The sequence below is a fragment of the Orbicella franksi genome, chromosome 7, assembly GCF_964199315.1.
Source record: "Orbicella franksi chromosome 7, jaOrbFran1.1, whole genome shotgun sequence".
NCBI lineage: Eukaryota > Metazoa > Cnidaria > Anthozoa > Scleractinia > Merulinidae > Orbicella > Orbicella franksi.
Window position 1 is genome coordinate 26,678,888 of NC_138151.1, and position 17,978 is coordinate 26,696,865.

The 17,978-nt window shown below is 38.5% G+C and overlaps 1 protein-coding gene across 1 annotated transcript in view; it reads right to left on the reverse strand.

Moving 5' to 3' along the window:
- The window catches only part of LOC145492246 (uncharacterized), a 64,489-nt gene that overhangs the window by 25,810 nt on the left and 20,701 nt on the right, over positions 1-17,978 (reverse strand). Inside the window, exons 10-24 of the mRNA XM_081471612.1 lie at positions 17,324-17,368; positions 16,204-16,239; positions 15,824-15,859; positions 14,366-14,392; positions 13,709-13,744; positions 12,507-12,560; positions 11,683-11,745; positions 10,256-10,288; positions 9,352-9,462; positions 8,861-8,905; positions 7,807-7,860; positions 6,272-6,328; positions 4,026-4,215; positions 2,891-3,067; positions 466-761 (exon numbers count right to left, since the gene is read on the reverse strand). Coding sequence (XP_081327738.1) covers positions 466-761; positions 2,891-3,067; positions 4,026-4,215; positions 6,272-6,328; positions 7,807-7,860; positions 8,861-8,905; positions 9,352-9,462; positions 10,256-10,288; positions 11,683-11,745; positions 12,507-12,560; positions 13,709-13,744; positions 14,366-14,392; positions 15,824-15,859; positions 16,204-16,239; positions 17,324-17,368 — 1,260 coding nt within the window. The remainder of the gene's footprint in view (positions 1-465; positions 762-2,890; positions 3,068-4,025; positions 4,216-6,271; positions 6,329-7,806; positions 7,861-8,860; positions 8,906-9,351; positions 9,463-10,255; positions 10,289-11,682; positions 11,746-12,506; positions 12,561-13,708; positions 13,745-14,365; positions 14,393-15,823; positions 15,860-16,203; positions 16,240-17,323; positions 17,369-17,978) is intronic.

Below are 17,978 nucleotides of genomic sequence, written 5' to 3' on the forward strand. Positions count from 1 at the left end.
CTCAAAATGAGTACAAAATTTTGTCTTCATCAAGTTTCATGCCTCCTGGAATTTGCAGTGGATGCCATGTGAAATCAAACAGTCATACAAACCAATAGCCTGGGATGAAAAACAAGAGGTTAATTCACTGGTTCACCCTAGATCAGCCAGTCATTTGCCATCTTATGTCCATTCCAGACTGCATTGTATATGCATTCTGGGATGGAAACAAGATGGCAGTTGACTGATATGATGAATGTTTAAGCTTTGTTTATAACCAGAGTCATTACAAAAGAATTGCTCTATTTGTTGACTATCATAGAGGAAAAACACTCATTTGACACAAATTTTCACAAGTAAGGCTGAATTTGTCAATCAGAAATGGTTTTTCAGTACCATTATTTCTGAGACAGGGTAATGACCCGGTATCAGAATCAATTGTTGCATTGATAACCTAGGGCTTAATCACAAGTACCATGCACTTACCGGTGGTCCTGGTACACCAGCTGTGCCATCTGCTCCCCTTGTGCCAGTAGGCCCTTGAGGACCCTTGATCCCGTCTGGCCCAGGTTCTCCAGCATTTCCAGGCTCACCAGCATTGCCTTTTATTCCTTTAAAACCTTTTGGACCAGGACGGCAAACGGGACATTTATCTTTTTCTCCTTTTTCACCTTTTTCACCCACTGGTCCTTGTTCTCCTGGTTCCCCAGTTGACCCTACAGGTCCTTGGCCACCAGGTTTAGGGGATGGACAAACATTCTCTAGGCAGAACACTGGACCAGCTACAAACAAGAAATTGAAAAGTTAAAATACGCTGTTGCCTAACCAATCCCTTAAACATGGTTGTCACAGACATCAGATGTAGTCACAATCTTCAACTTCCCTTACAGCCTTCCTTGTTAAGGAAAAGCACTGTTCAAATCACAGTCACTTGGACGTAATACATGAAACACGAGAGACAGCGTTTCATCGGGATATCCAAACACTGAGAAGAGAATACCACATGCAGTGGAGTATTTTTGATGAAATTTGAGGTGTTTGGATAGCCGATGAAACATTGTCTTGAGTGTTTGATATATCTTCTCAATCAAAACAAAAACTAAGGATTAAATGGAGAAGTTAAATCGTCAAAATCTATGCTAATTAAGATTGGGTATCCAAACCCTCTTCACGGTTGTGATTTTCTTTGTTTTTACTTGACAAATTATTAATGAGTTTGAGAATGTTCCTTCCAGCATTCAATGATAATATATCATGGCTGCCACAGACATCACTTATCAAAATTCCCTGACTTTTCTCTGACTTTCCCCTGGTAAAAATAAAATTTCCCTGACCAAATAAATATAAAATGACAAATAGAGTAGCAGCTTCTGGCCTCCCCTTACAACTGTCCTTTCCACTTGTTCATTAAAACTGATAACTTTTCAACATATTTTCCTTCTTCATTAAGGTATCAGCATACCCCAAAATTGATCATTCTTCAAAAAAATTGTTTTTTGCTTTTTCAGATAGATCTTTTGAGAATCTTTCAATATGTCCTTTTGCTTTGCTGTATTTATTCTCTCACATCAGAAAACTACCGAATGGCTGACCATGTTTGAAATCACCCTATAACATATTGCAAACCCTTGATCATTGACTATGTCATGTATGCCTATGGAGTGTTCTCTTGTAATGAATGGTATCTGATTCAAAAGAAAGTTTATTGAGTAGAAACACTTCAAAAAGCACTTGCTATCAAATTTTATCATAGATCCTACTAAACTGCTTTACTTTCCTTGGTACCCTGATGCATTTTTTCCTTCTGTAGCTTTCAATAATATTTATTGGCCCCTTTCCTAAAAAAATTGGCCTGTAAAAAAGGTTTTCAGGGGCAACTTTGGCCCTCCCTCAAGCAAAATTTCTGGCTGGCTGGCTGGGTTTCTTGGTTTCAAGTTCCAACCCAACTGTCTTGCTAAGGACTTTCTGCAGTCTTCTGTGTCAATATCTGGGGTGTTTTCTCCTACATTTTTGGTATGTACTAAAACAAACATTCCCTTCAGAGTCTGTGGCTAGGGGAGGAAATACAGATAATATCCAACAATGGACAGCACCGCTGGTAACAATTGTTTATTATTCCCACTAAAGTGAAATTTAAACAATTTATATCATTTTTGTTGACGGCACTGCATCAAAGAGCCTCTCCTGCAGTCTCCTATTAAAGATCTTTAAAGCTAAAATTCTTAACAAAGATAGATGAACGAATAGAAGAAACTTTGTTTACATTAATGTCACTATTCCACTTATTCAAACTAAGTGTAGGATGTAATGCAACAAGGTAAAAGTACATATACAAACAACAATATGGCATAATTGAAGGGGACAGCACTGTGGCAGGTTGGACATGACTTCATGATAGGCAAAAAAAAACTTCTCACTTATTCTCCCACTACATGGAAATAGAAGAAAAGTACTGGCAGAACCTTTCTTATCTCCCCAGCACTGCACAGGCTGGATCAGACACGATAAAGGCCAGGGTATAAGATGGTAAGACAAAAGATATGCCAAAAGCTTGGGGGAACTGAACCAGGAGTGACCACAGTCTATGGGCAAATGTGACCCTCCATGGGAAAACAGGGATAAAGGTGATTAAGCACACTAACAACATGCTAACACAGCATGCTTAGTATGCATTAAAAAGAGACACTTCTAGGGCAACCCACTACAATCAACACATGCCTTTGTAATATTATACTTGTATCATGCACCTTTCTGTGAAATAAGCAGTGTACCTGTACCAACCCCAAAAATAATTAATAATCAACAGTGCTGCAGAAAATTTGATCCACAAATTCAGGAGTGAAATTTGCTTGACAGTTAACAGTGAGTAATTAAATCAGGTGTAATGACAGCTATAACACAGCACTATTACCTTTAGGTCCTTGGGCTCCAACCTCTCCCTGTATTCCTTTGAAGCCTTTAGGTCCAGGAGGTCCATCCATGCCTTTTGGGCCAGGCACAGGGAGCCCATTCTCACCACGCTCTCCCACATCACCTACTGGTCCTTCTAAACCTTTTGGGCCTTCTTGACCCTCCATACCTGGAAAACCTGAGGAAGGACAAAGCATGCTTACTGCAGAGTGAGAGAATCATACTTCTTGCTATTCGTCTTCTCTCTTGAGGAAGGACAAGGCATGTTTACTGAAGAGTGACAAATCACAATTCTTGCTTTTCTGTTTCTTTCCTCGGCAACAAACTAACATCTAACTTTATATGCCCTACAATAACAGTTTCATCACTTACAATAGCACTACAATACCAGTTTCACCCCCCTGGAGGCTCGCACCTTCAGTGCTTGTTTTCCCAACCGTCTATTTCTTTTCCCCAGCCTGCTACTTCAAAACTTACTGAAAGCACTGAGCAGGGCATGAGAGCAATACAACCAGTGACGTCACAAGGTTGTTTTTGGCTGTGCCAAGATGCCTCAACCAGCCAACTTCTAACAGCTGAAAACCAGCTTTAACTTACTGTTTGCAAAAAAAAAAAAAATTGCAGTGGTTTCAAGTAAGGTTCAAACTTTATTATCAAGCAAACAACTCTGAAATGAAAATTTCATTTCAGTGGCACTTTGAGTTGTTTTAATTCACCTTTTTTGAAATCAGTTTTGGAGTCATTCTTATTTTTTTTTTTTGTATCTCTTGCAATTGTCTTGCACATGCATGTTGCTATCCGCAGGTAGCAGTTTACAGTTTGAACCATAATAATTTTCTATCAAAAGCGGCAGCTAGTTTTTTTTAGCAGTACACCAAAAAAAGAAAAAGAAGTTGGTGGTTATAGTGATATGCTGCTATTCTGGTGTTCCTAGTTGTGGTAGGAAAATTTTGCTTCTATTTTAGTCTTGCAGGTGGTATAGTATACTTGATTTTGTCAGTTTCAACCCTACAGAGTGTGAGTAGCAGGTAGTCTGCCTGTCCATGGCTTGTATTATGTGCAGGACAAGACAAGCACTAGAAAAAGCACAGTAAATTGTACTATGACCACAGTACAGTGTTATGACCAAATTTTACCTTGTGTTCCCGGTGGCCCAAGAGGTCCTTCAGGTCCAGGAGCACCAACAGATCCTTTGGGACCAAAGACAGAAGCGCCTTGGTTACCAGGAGGGCCTATGTCACCTGTAGAGCCTTGAGGCCCACGGTCTCCAGGAGATCCGGCTGTACCTTTCATTCCTTGATTACCCTTCTTGCCTGGCAGTCCACCCTGCACACACAACCATATATGAACTATCTTAAAGGAGAAGGTCACTCCATAAACATATTTCACTAAATTTAGCTACTCACCGAGGTTTCATCCTCTAAAGTGCAAGTTTTCCCCCGATGACATCAATCAATGAAAATATATCACTGATTGCCAATCAATAAACATTAATTGATTGATATTGATTGATCTAACCAATCAAAACTTATTGATAGTCTCAATTGTTATTGAATATCCCTGACTTTTTATTCATATCAATAAATGGTTGCACAACAGTAAAAACCTGCGTTTGGCAATGCACAGAAAGACTTAGATTTCTGCATTATAATGCTACACTCAAACTGAATTAGTAAAATTCTCCAACGCATGGATAACAGATGCAAAAGAAATGTGCTTAGATACCTGTTTATATCCATCTCAAATTGTAATGAAATGCTATGAAATCCCAGATTCAAAAGACACAGGTTCAACAACTCAGGAATGTGGCGTATTAGGGGCAACATTACAGTACAGCATATCGTACGAAAAGACTTAAGGTTCACAAAATCGGGATTCTGTGTGAACCCTTTCATTTCTAACAAAAAGCTCATGGGTGGACAATAAAAAAATTGAAAATAGATAAAGAAAAGAGTTTGTAAAAAATGATTTCCTTTTGAGATGTTGTTAGGTTATAGTTTCAAAACAGTTGAACATCATTATTTGCAGTCATTTAAAATTAGTTTATTCTATTTTAAGATCCTCTAGGGAGTTTCAAGTAACAAGATTAGACTGTATGTAAAGTATAAATCAGAGCAAATAAACTTTATTTCAATATCATTTGACGTTTTGAATATCTTTGTGAAACGAAATGTTGAAGTCAAGACTAATACTTTTTAAAAAGGAAAAAGTAATTCACATTTAGTTTAACACACATTTAGAACATAGACTACTACAACACTTATTTGATTAAAAACACAGAAATGCATACCAGCTGATGAGGTATATTGATGAAACTGTATCATTGTAACAGATGTAAATGTGCGTTGAAAGCAAATGCAATTGAGGGTTTTACTTATTAATATGGTTGACCTTTCATGTATTATACATTTAACTGAAATTTATCGAGAATTAAGAATGCAATGATAATCAATAGTAATCAATACTTGTTAATTAAAATCAGTATTAATCAATGAAAATCAATACTCAAAGTCAACTTTCAGTTATTGATTTTCACTGATTGATATTGTCGGGAGGTTTTCCTTATGAAATTCGTCTCCAAAGAAGCCCAAAATTTGACATTGTAGCTGCCATTTTTAACAGTACTCAGCAGCCATGCCATGTTTTTGTGACGTCATAGCGTCCAAGGGATTTTGTCCATAGGTTGAGCCATTTTTTTTTTTTTGAGCCAAGCATGCTCCAAATCCCAAAAATGATAGCAGTGAAGATGGTGAAGTGGGTAATTTGTTGGAAAAATACATTTTGCAGCCCTTGTGAAGGATACCAAGTCAGTTGCAAGTTTGTCTGCTTCCTGCCAATTTCGAGTTAGACGGAATGACGTCACATAAATATGGCCTGGTTCCCAAGCAATTTTAAAATGGCAGCATCCAAAGTCAAATTTTGGGCTTCTTTTAAGACAGATTTCTTCAGGACAGCAGGCACTTTAAAGGCTGAAACTCTGGTGAGTGGAAAAACCCAATGTTTACGTGCCATAGGTGGAGACAAAAAAAGTAGGCTTTTTGGGGTGACCTTCTCCTTTAAGACTTTCTGCACTGTGTTCAACATACAAGAATGGTACAACTTGTCACTGTAAACTCACAGCCTGAACCATCCATGGAAATATTTAAATCAGTAGTTGATAGCAGCTAGGCCCTTACAATGCAAATAGTAAAAGCAGTGGGCAGTCCATTGGCAATCTGCTAAAGGTTCTTCATCACCGCTTGGCAACTTTGAAATTAAAATTACATGGTCAGTCCAGTCTTGGAGACTGGCATTCACCATAAGCTGGTAAGTTTTTCCCTAACTGAGAAAAATATGGAAAGCAGTGATACCATGCATATAAATTATCTGAAAATAAACATACTCCTCTCTCTCCGACTGAACCAATTGAGCCTGGATTTCCACGATTACCCCTTGCTCCCTAAAGAAATATTAAAAAATAAACTGAATAATTGTTTGAAAGAAAATTTGCCCTTAGTGAGATTTGAACCCACATTCCCCCGCATACCAGTCAGGTATGAAATAAATACTTTTGTCTTGTTAGTACTAAAAACACAGGACAACACTTTTTTGTCACATTACATATCACTAATGCTTTTTAGAAAACAGTCCTAAGGAAATATGCACACTGATTGGTTAAAAATCTTGTTTCTATAACTCGATAGAAACACAGAACTAGCATGAGCTGTTGACGTAATGATGGCAGAAGCAAAGAGAATTTACGATCTGATAATCAAAGTTAACAAGTTGCTTTCCTTTTTTGTCGCGGTGTTTTCTAAAAGAAATAGAAGACGTTCTCCGTGTTTCTATCGAGTTATAGAAACACTCCTGAAAGTTTGGGAGAACTTGAAAAAGCTGTGAAAACACTCGCCTGCGGCTCGTGTTCCCACAGCATTTCTTGCTCTCCCAAACTTCCACTCGTGTTTCTATAACTCAATAGAAACATGGCATATGTTTTCTATTTCTTAAATGTTTATTATACATCCATGAAACTACTGCAAACCGGGCAACTCAATAGTTTCAAATCCAAAACAACACAAGTTTCTTATACAGCAGTGTGATTAATAGTTGCTAGAGCACACAATTTTTCTGACTGGAATTTGGCAACAAACATTGAACAAAATAATTTCAGTGATCTCCGTACTGATGCTTTACACATTTTAAACATGCAAACAACATTGAATGACCATTGCTAATGTATTTTCATAAATGTGCACCAGACCTAGAGTGATTTAATGAGTGAAGGGGCCTAAAAATGGTCTGTGAATAATTGCCAGACCTGTGTGGATGAGAAAATCAATATGCACTCACACTTGTCAACTGCATATTAACAGATGTTAAGTATCAGTACTTGAAAAGTGTAGAGCTAAAAATCAATACAGGTACCTTAAATCCTCAAATTAGCACCCCCTTCGAATAAGTGCCCCTCCTGTCGGCTGCAATTTAAAATAAGCACCCTCCCCCCTCGATTAAGCCCCCCCTCCCCTCCCCCTATTTTGTGGACGAGTAATGAGACAACAAAGGATGTATAGTTTTCTGTCATGTAGTATTAGATTTGTACATTGTTTCAGTTTGTGAACACGTTTAGTGAATATGTTGAACACATTGAACACATTAAGTACTAATGGTGCCATGATTTGAACTTTAAGATCAGCTTTTACGTCAATAAACAGCTTATGTTGGTGTTTTCGCGCAGATAATGTATTAAAAAAGTGATCATGTCAGGCCACAATTTGGGAAAAATTAAATAAGCGCCCCTCCTTGATTAAGCGCCCCCCTCAAATAAGCGCCCCCTGTCTTCTCCTAAATTTGAAATAAGCGCCCCGGGCACTAATTCGAGGATTAATGGTAAACTATAAATAATCAAAACAAATAATGTCAAAACTATTATCAACTTGCCTGCTGGCCAGTAGCTCCTCTTTCACCTTTGATGCCAACTGGACCAGAATTCCCCTAAGATATTAAAACAACTAATGAGCGCTCTCAGGTAACATGCACTTTTATGTGGCTGGCAACAATTTCCAGCACTTTGATGTGAATATCACAACTCTTTATCAACTGATGTTACCCTATCACACAATTCATGCCCAACCATTGTTAAACAATTTGACGGCATAATGGGTTACCATAGCAACAACAGAACTTATTTGAAACCTCCTTATTTTGGCTTTCAGTATTTATATTCAAAAACGTCTCTTCCAAATAATGAAAATAAAATATTAAAACGTGTGTGAGTTATTGGGAAAAATAGATCTTTTTAAAAAATGTTAATAAACTGTCAAGGTGTCCTAATCCCCAAAAGGCATGCACTCCTCAACGACCTTTTTGTGGCAAACAACTTAATCCAGAGATCCTACAGAGGAACCCCACCTTACAGCCACCTTGTTATTACGGCCACTTTATTCTGGCCTGACCAAAAACTTGGTCAGTCATTTTCTTATTTTAAAGAACCCCATAAATACAACGACCCGATTAATATGTCTAGATTTTTTGGCGGCCTCTAATGCACCACATTACGTGAATTTAAAGATAGTGGAACTTGACAAATCTATAAAAAGATAACCAATACAAATAAAAGAAAATGCTGAGAGATTGATGCTTTTTGATTAACACTGCACGCTATTTTGCATCCACAATTGCATTCGATTAATCTGCCGGAATGTCAGTTGGTCATTCTGCCGCATTGGGAAAGCAATTGGCAAGACAGAATATAATTTTATCGAATTCTTCATTTCATAACCTTTATATTGACACATAGTCTGAGGGGGTTTCCTTGAAAACAGTGTGGGTACAAATTTTTATTCTGGAGGACAGCGAAGGTTTGGAGTAACCTTAAGTTGACGTCATTTTAAAACCAGCATATTTCTTGAATCACATAACACAGCAGGACCTATCTGCTTGAGGACCATTAAGTTATACATCCTTACAAGTCACTTCTATCTTTTGGACATACCTTTGCACCAAAATTCCCTTCATCTCCTTCCAATCCACGATTTCCCTGGCAAGCAAATCATTGACAGGCTTTATATTGAGACATTATTATCAAAACATTCTCTTTTATTGACTAAGCAGCAATAATATGAACTCAATAACAACTGAGAGGGCTAAACAGGAACATGTTTGGCTAAACGTCCATGCAAAATGGTGAAGAGGTAGATACTTTCTCCTCCTGTCTAACCAAACCCACTCACTAAATATACACACCACCTTTACTGAGTTTGATTTTGTTGGAAATGTGTGAAATGTCTCGCTAAATGTTAACTGCACGCAAGGCCAAAGGCTGGATGCAGGTAAGAACTTCAACATCTATGTCACACATATAATTGATACAAAGATTGTGTATTGTGTTAATGGTAAGTGTAAGTGGTTTCTTCCCAACAGTTTTTTGTTTGCATGGATGATTATTGTATCACAATTTGACGACTTGCATCAACCACAACTTACCACTGGACCCTTTTCACCTTGCTCACCAACAGCTCCTTTGTCTCCTGGGGGTCCTGGCCTACCTCTACCAGTGGCATCTTCACCACGCTGGCCTTTTGGTCCCTCGGACCCCTGCATGATTGAGGATTATACAGGAAATAATCATCATCACCAGGGGCCTGTTTCTCAAAGGTCCTGAAATGTTTTTGCACCCGGAAAGCCGTAGCAAAATCTCAAACCTTATAATTACAGAACTGTTTTATTGACATATTCTTACATGAACAGAAGTTCTCTTCATACAAGAAGTTTCAGACATATACACCTCAGTGTTTTTAGATAAAGATTAACTAAAAATAGCTTTGCAGGCCTGAAAAGTTTCTGAGGTTTCTGAGAAAGGGGCCCCAGTGCACTTACCCGCAGCACAATACCCAGCCAAACTGCTCTGAATTCATCAACAAATGTGTCAGCAGCATGTGAATTTGAAACGCATATTGTATTTAGAAATCAGTGGTGGAATTTGCAATCAGTTTTCACATCTGTCACAGAATTGGCCACCTGAGGTGATCAATGCCTTTTCTTTCAAAATCAGGTGCTTAAAAGATTAATTCAGCTATCATAACAGAACCTTTAACTCAATCACTGTTAAGTTGTTTGGGACAACTATGCCACCCAACTCACATGAAAAGGACCCATCACTTCTCACTTGTATTCCAGCATAATGCCAGATTCTCTTGCCTAATTATGATGCTTGAAATAAGGTCAGGATAGTCTGTAAAAACCTTATACCAAATAAGACTTAGTCTGTCTCCGACACCACTCAGCTATTGCAATTTCAGCTAGAACACGTCACTTAATTTAAAAGGGAGCTTTCCACAACCATAGACATAGGCGATAAAAAAAAAATTAACATTCAAAATGTACTTACATCAGGTCCTGGGTCACCTTTTTTTCCTTCAAACTAAAAAAGCAAACGATGTTGTCAGATAATTACCTTGCTAAGTAGCATAGGGAACACAGCGGTGGGAATTGAAGATGGAAGATAATTTCCCAAGCTGTTTTAACAAAATAAATTGCACATGAACGCAGTTTTAGATTGGCTCAGGTCATTGATGACTCATATGCTCTGAGTTAATACATTTTTTCCTACAGCAAGCTTTCAAGGTGATGACATCTTATTGGCTCAATATGGGTCACCTTCCCTCAGCCAATGGATGAAGGTTATGTCAGGTTTATGTCATACGTTAGTATGACCGTGTATTTGACTTTCATTCAGTACATTAGTACATACGACTGTATATTTTACTTTCAATCAGTACATTAGTCTGACTGTATATCTCAATTTCCAGCAGAGCAGAGTAGAGTAGAGAAGATTATACTGTAGAGTAGTGTAGAGTAGAGTAGAGTAGAGTAGAGTGGTGTAGAGTGGAGTGGAGTGGAGTGGAGTGGAGTGGAGTGGAGTGGAGTGGAGTGGAGTGGAGTGGAGTGGAGTGGAGTGGAGTGGAGTGGAGTGGAGTGGAGTGGAGTGGAGTGGAGTGGAGTGGAGTGGAGTGGAGTGGAGTGGAGTGGAGTGGAGTGGAGTGGAGTGGAGTGGAGTGGAGTGGAGTGGAGTGGAGTGGAGTGGAGTGGAGTGGAGTGGAGTGGAGTGGAGTGGAGTGGAGTGGAGTGGAGTGGAGTGGAGTGGAGTGGAGTGGAGTGGAGTGGAGTGGAGTGGAGTGGAGTGGAGTGGAGTGGAGTGGAGTGGAGTGGAGTGGAGTGGAGTGGAGTGGAGTGGAGTGGAGTGGAGTGGAGTGGAGTGGAGTGGAGTGGAGTGGAGTGGAGTGGAGTGGAGTGGAGTGGAGTGGAGTGGAGTGGAGTGGAGTGGAGTGGAGTGGAGTGGAGTGGAGTGGAGTGGAGTGGAGTGGAGTGGAGTGGAGTGGAGTGGAGTAGAGTAGTGTAGAGTAGTGTAGTGTAGTGTAGTGTAGGGTAGGGTAGAGTAGAGTAGAGCAGAACAGAGTAGAGTAGTGTAGAGTAGAGTAGAGTAGGGTAGAGTAGAGTAGAGTAGAGCAGCACAGCACAGCACAGCACAGCACAGCACAGCACAGCACAGCACAGCACAGTAGAGACACATTTGATTTCAGCATAATTTTCTATGGATAACGAGTAGTTTTTCAGATGAAGAAATTAACAGTAGGTGGTTAACGATATACTGCTATTCTTGTGTTCCTGGTTTAGGTACAGGTTCATTGAACTTGATTCAGTCATAGTAGGAAAATTTTGCTTTCATTTTAGTTGCTAGAAAAGTGATGGAACCTTTGGCAGCCTCCTTAATAGAGGTTTGTTTCGCCATATAACTAAGATGCAATTTCATCTAACCAGAGTTGCATTTGATCCTGTTAATTCCAGTTCTCCAGGGTCACCTGGCTCTCCCTGGTCACCCTAAAAAAGACAAAAAAAAACTTTTCATCAGCAACACTAATCAGTGATTTTAGTTTGTAGTGCTGTTCTCTGTAGCTTTAAGTCCAACCAAATTTCCAGATAAGAGAGGGGTTCCAAGTCAAAAAGCATACATTAAAAAAACATCACCTACCTGACACAACAAATCAGTAGAAATCCTTTGAGCATTAATTGTGTGGGACCCTTACCTACTAACCTATTACAATCCCTTATTGAAAAAGCTTGCCGTGAAAGCTTATCTGGTACACTGGGTCAGGTTTATAAAATACATGTGGCTAAATGATGTGCCTCTTATCATTTAGGATCCTTATTTGTCTAATGATCTTATGTTGTGATTATTTTGTTTCAGTGTTTGTCTACATTGGCTGCAAAAAACCTGCATTGCAGGAGACTGGTCAGTTACAATAAGATATTTATTTATTGAAATACCTATACTCACCAGATCACAGAAATTTCTTTGCCATTGATTAAAGCTGTGTGTTTTAAGCTTGCATTCATTCAGAATGAGCTAAAATGGTTTGCCACTGAGAAATTAATCAAGTACTGGGGAGCTGTTATAACAATGTATTCCCTTTAGCGCTTTTTAACACAGTGGTAAAGTGTGCTTTTGTTTTGTCAAAATATGCACAGGCTGTGAAATTATAACTTTGCCACATCTGGCTACCACAAAAAGCCAATGAAACTCTGAAACCTTATACAGTACATATGGGCACCCTGATATGGTAACAACCTGGGATACCTACAACATCTCCTTTTGGTCCCTGTAGTAATGCTGTATCTCCTGTTGCTGGTGAACCCTATAAACAAAATTGTTGGAAGAACCCTAAGTATTGGGCTGATATATCCTTGGCATGGCAGCTGAGCAACCCTCTTTTGAGCCTCTGTATTACTTTAACTCACTTAAATGAAAAACTCTGCAAACTTTTTACTTGGTTGTGAATTTAATCGTGCATGGTGTATTGTTCAAGAGTTTTAAACCTATTTGGGATCAGTTACGAGCTGTAGAGCCACTGAGCAGTAGAGCCGTAGAGTTTATTATCTAGAAATGTGTCATTGTTGAACCTTAGAACCACAGACTTCACTATAATTATATCTAACAATGTGTGATTGTAGAGCCATAGAGTTCATTATACAGAAATGTATGATGTTAGAGGCATAGAGCTGTATAATTCATTATCCAGAAACGTGTGATCATAGATCTGTAGAGTTCACTACCTAGAAATGTTTAATCATAGAGGCATAGAGCTGTAGAGTTCATTATCAAGATATGTGTGATCATAGAGCCATAGAGTTATGTAGAAGTCATGTAGAAATGGTCGTTAACGAACAAGTTCTGGCGTAGGGTTGAACTAAAACAAGTGCAACCCAAAAATAAATGAGACCATGTCATAGTGTGGCTAAACACTTCGTGTAAGCCACACAAAAACTGTTGGTAACCATGGTAATGTGCTACTGTTTTATTTTTACACGCAAAAGAAGAAGTACAAAATGATTAGTGATAAAAAGGTAAAGGTGTAGCACTCTACAAAAACTTGTACGCTGATTCAAGCTTCATATATAAATCGGGCACCTGTTGGTTACCTCCCCAAGGGTAAGGAATTTTCTTGGGAAAAATGTGAGAAATTTCAAGTTACAGAAGTACAGCAAACAGACAAACATTTGGGGCTAGTGAGAATGATTTTTAGGAGAGTGCATCAAAGTTAATATAATAGGCCTTGCCTGAAAATTTGTTGCCTTTGTACCCTGATTTTTATATATAAATTGGCACAATTAACTACTTCTTTAGATTAAATTTCACAAAAGAAATTGATTGAAGTAAATTAAACACTTGCGTTACAGTTTGGGAGAAATCAATCTATTCCCCCAGCATTTCTCATTTTCATTTAGCTCCTAAACTTTGCTCAATGGAAAATAAATTCTATTTCTTTAAAATGGCATTTCTTACCGCATCTCCTCTGGGCCCTTGGTCACCTTTCATGCCCTACAGGTAAAAAACAGAGTAAAATTCATCAGAAAACGCCCTATATGTAAGTGTGTGTTCTAAATGCTTTTACTTCTATCACTTGGTAGAAGACAAGAGGTCGGCTTCCAGATTAGAGGTTCAAAAGTTTCAAAGGATTTGTAAGCCAACTGGCAAGACTTGTCTTTTGCAGTAGCAAGGTTTTCCCATGGAAAAACCACTGCACATGTAGTAGTCACAGGGCTTGACTTTCAAGAAAAAACGCTGGGTCCAGCTGGCCCCTAAGTCTTCAGATTTTGTCGCCAGCACAAAGTATTTTAGTTGCCATATATTTCCACGATAAAGGCGCTAAAACGGCACAAATCACACATTTTGCACACGAGTGACATAAAGGAGTATAGTTCAGTATTCGGCATTCATTCCACTCATTCAATGAGCATGAAAATTAAAAAAATAAGACTTAAGAGACCTTAGGGGCCAGCCTGGCAACCAAATGTGAAAAGTTAGTCACCAGTGAAAACAATCCGGTCGCATATCGAGCTCTGAGGCACCTCACAACTTTTTTAGTCAAATGAAATGTTCATCAGTTGAAATTACTGCATGATCACACTAGCAAATTCCTGAATGGTTGGTTATTCTTACCCTGTCACCCATTGGACCTGGATTTCCCTACAAAAGTAAAACAATATTCAACATTCAACATGCCACATATGATTATTATCACATTCTGCAAAGAGTGTAGTATAATGATGTAAGGATATATGTGTATAGGGATGTGCATTGTCACATCCTGCAAAGAGTGCAGTATAATGATGTAAGGATGTATGTGTATAGGGATGTGCATTGTCACATCCTGCAAAGAGTGCAGTATAATGATGTAAGGATGTATGTGTATAGGGATGTGCATTGTCACATTCTGCAAAGAGTGTAGTATAATGATGTAAGGATGTATGTATATAGGGATGTGCATATGCAAGAGCAGTACTGTAGAATGGATATTAGTTCTGCAATGCTTAATTGAGTGGTATACCGTGGAATATCACACAAGTCTCTGTCTCGTATATTCTTGGTTCACACACAAGCCTTTAGGTGAATGTGTATACCACGCCAGAGAAAATACAGTGGCTAACACAATCAGTGCAATGTACAATGTAATGGGAATGTTGGGCATAATACTTAGCTCTTATTAACCGAGCAGGAGGTCTGTATGAGAGAATCTTGACCGAGGTCATGAGTACAGACCGAATGCAGTGAGGTCTGTACACACGACCGAGGTCAAGATTCTCCAATACAGACCGACTAAGCTCGGTTAATAAGATGTTAATTATATGGCAAGCAAGAGAAATTTAATTCGTTTAGTGTAACTGGTTTGAACTAACCGACATTTTGCTTGCGAACGGCGATGAGCTGAACTTAATTCTGCGGAAGTCTGCTCATCCTCTTTACTTTTCTTTTCTTTTCTTTTCTTATCAGACTTTTTGGCATTGCCATAAAATAATAAATATTTTTAGAAGAAAATAGTCAACATTTTTGCATTGAAGTTTGCAACTTTTTCACCGCAAAGCATTACTGGTCTAGATGCCGCTTTCAATATCGATTTCAGCCGATCAAATTCTTGAATTTGGTAGTTCCCAGTCCTTGTGAGACACAGCCATATAATAATGTTGAGTATACAACAGCTTTTCTGTATCTTGATTGCCTGTATTTTCTATGACATGGCATACTATACCAGAGAAAATACAGCCAATCAAGATATAATAGAGTGGTTAAGTAGAAGATAATAAACTTGCATTCATTTACATTTTTTTTGTGGTTGATATACATCCCATCCCTCTCGTGTCTTCAAACTTTAACAGAATTGTGATGCATGTCTCAGTTTCTGTTCCTCAGATTCTTCCATTTTTGTGGGGTCTACTTCCTCTATAGTAAATTTTGAAATTACTTTCAACTGTCTACTATATTCCTTTGTCCGGTGACAATGATAATTTTAAGACATCTTCCCTGGCCTCTTTACTTGTATTACTGAATTTTGTTGCTTTTTAGACTGTTTGCAAGCACACAGTGTAACTCTTCCATATTTGTAAGCAAACGATTACTTACAACACTTCCAGTGGCGCCTTTTTCTCCAGGAGGACCCTGCAAAGGAAACAATTATCAGAACACTAAATTACACTAGCTGACCAAAAAAGGCATTTGAAAGCCCCACTGCACATGTCAGTCTGTCTCTTTCATGACTTAACTGAAACCATCAACTTGAAGACAGTTGAGAAAAAGAGGGAAGGCAATAGAACAAAAATAATAATATAATAAAAATATTATGCAAGGAGTTCTCTGTACTTCATATTATGCAAGCTTTACAAGTTGCCAAGTTTCAGAAGTGAAAAAGTACAAGTACCAGTACATTTTTACAAAAAAGTGAAATATACATGTATATTACTTTACTTTGCGAGGTTGAACAGACAGAGGCAAAGCTGACAAACCTGTGGTCCCTGTTGTCCCTTTGGTCCAGGATCACCCTGAATAAAGAATGGTAATAAAAGTATTTGTGTAAAAGATTAGGAGCAGCTGTTGAGCCAGAGTGGACCATACTAGCTAATGGAGATTATAAGGCTGTCAACTACATGAAGTGACTTGCCTATTCCCATGGGTGAAGGGTAATCTGTGATTAGACTAACATTCCAACCCCAGCATGATGGTGCAGGATATATTTCAAAAACTCACGAGAAATTTACTTTAAAATGTACAAAAAAAAAAAAAGACATACTAGTGGAAAAATAAAACCTCTTATTTGGTAGTTTAACATAATACACCAAGACATTTTGCTCATTACTTGTATTTTCCCTTGTCCCTTCGGGGCTTGGAAAAAATCTATGCAACTCGCAAAATAAGTGTATTTATTGACAGCAATCTTCTTCATTTTCCTTCGGTTAAATATTCTGAATGTTGTGGGAAACAAGGGCACCTCCACAAACAGGACTCAATTCATTGATGGCAAAATTATTATGGAAGAGGCTGATGCTCCACACCAGATGAAACACATTACTACAACAGCAGCATGTGGACCTTTCAATCAAAGGGTGGAACTTTCAGTAGTCATCCTGCAGTCACTGAGAAGCTACCATAATTAGCCTAATTCAAGTAGCTTAACTCTCATCAATCTTACACCTTTGGTTCCCAAAACAACTTCCAAAGATGCTGGACAACCACTGAGAACAATAGATCTTATTTTCCTTTGCTAAAAGTGTTTTGGGGGTAATTGAAAACAAGGTAAGGTTTTCTCCATTATGCAATGCCTTGACAAACTTCCTGCTGAGCTGAGTCAAAATTGGCTTTAAGCATAGTTACTAAGATCACCCACACACCACAAAATTCTTCTCACACCTCTGGCACTTTCATGCAGTAGTCATGTAGGCATAAGGAAAAATAAGCAAACTGCAAAAGCTATGACATCACAGAGGGTTTAACGACCATTACAATGGGCTCTGTATATGAGATGCAAGTCTTGGTGCCATTGAGAAAATAATTTTTTTTTGTTCTCACTTGATGAATAATGGGTTTGAGACACAGTACTACTGTAAATTATGTAATGTTTGTAGTTACCTGTTTCCCCTTGGTTGCATTTACTGGACCGTCATATGGGTCACCCTAGAAAGATAACAGTTACACATGAGGAGATTCCATTGTTACAACAGTTTTTATTTATTCCCGTCATCATTAAATAACAAAAATGGATCTGATCCACAAGTATGCAATTGGGACAATTCAAGTTAAAAAGTGGAAACACTTAGCTATTTTATCAACTCAAATTGATAACAGTAAATTAACCATGCGCCATGGCAAGTTTGTACAGCTGAAAATTAATTTCAAATAACAAACCTTAAGCCCTGGCCAAACAGATTCGCAAGTAGTTCCAAGTAACCGCAAGTTAAACTTGCGTCAAGACTTGAGTTGGGTAGCAAAACAGACTAGAGAGTTTCCTCACAAGTATGCGCAAGTCCCAAAAAAATCCCATTTCAAGGTACGTGTAGACATGTCCTGTATTTCATTGGCTAGTAATAGGTTAATGGACATCACTCAACTTGCGTTGACTTGGGTTGGGTGGCCAAACATTGAAAATCTTGCATCGAGTTGTATGCAAATTTTATCTTGACCAAAGTGAGCGCAAGTTATCCATGTAGCAAGTCAACACAAGAGCATACATGCCCTGGCCAAATGTAGTCACAAGTAGACTCAAGTTTTCAACTTGCGTCTACTT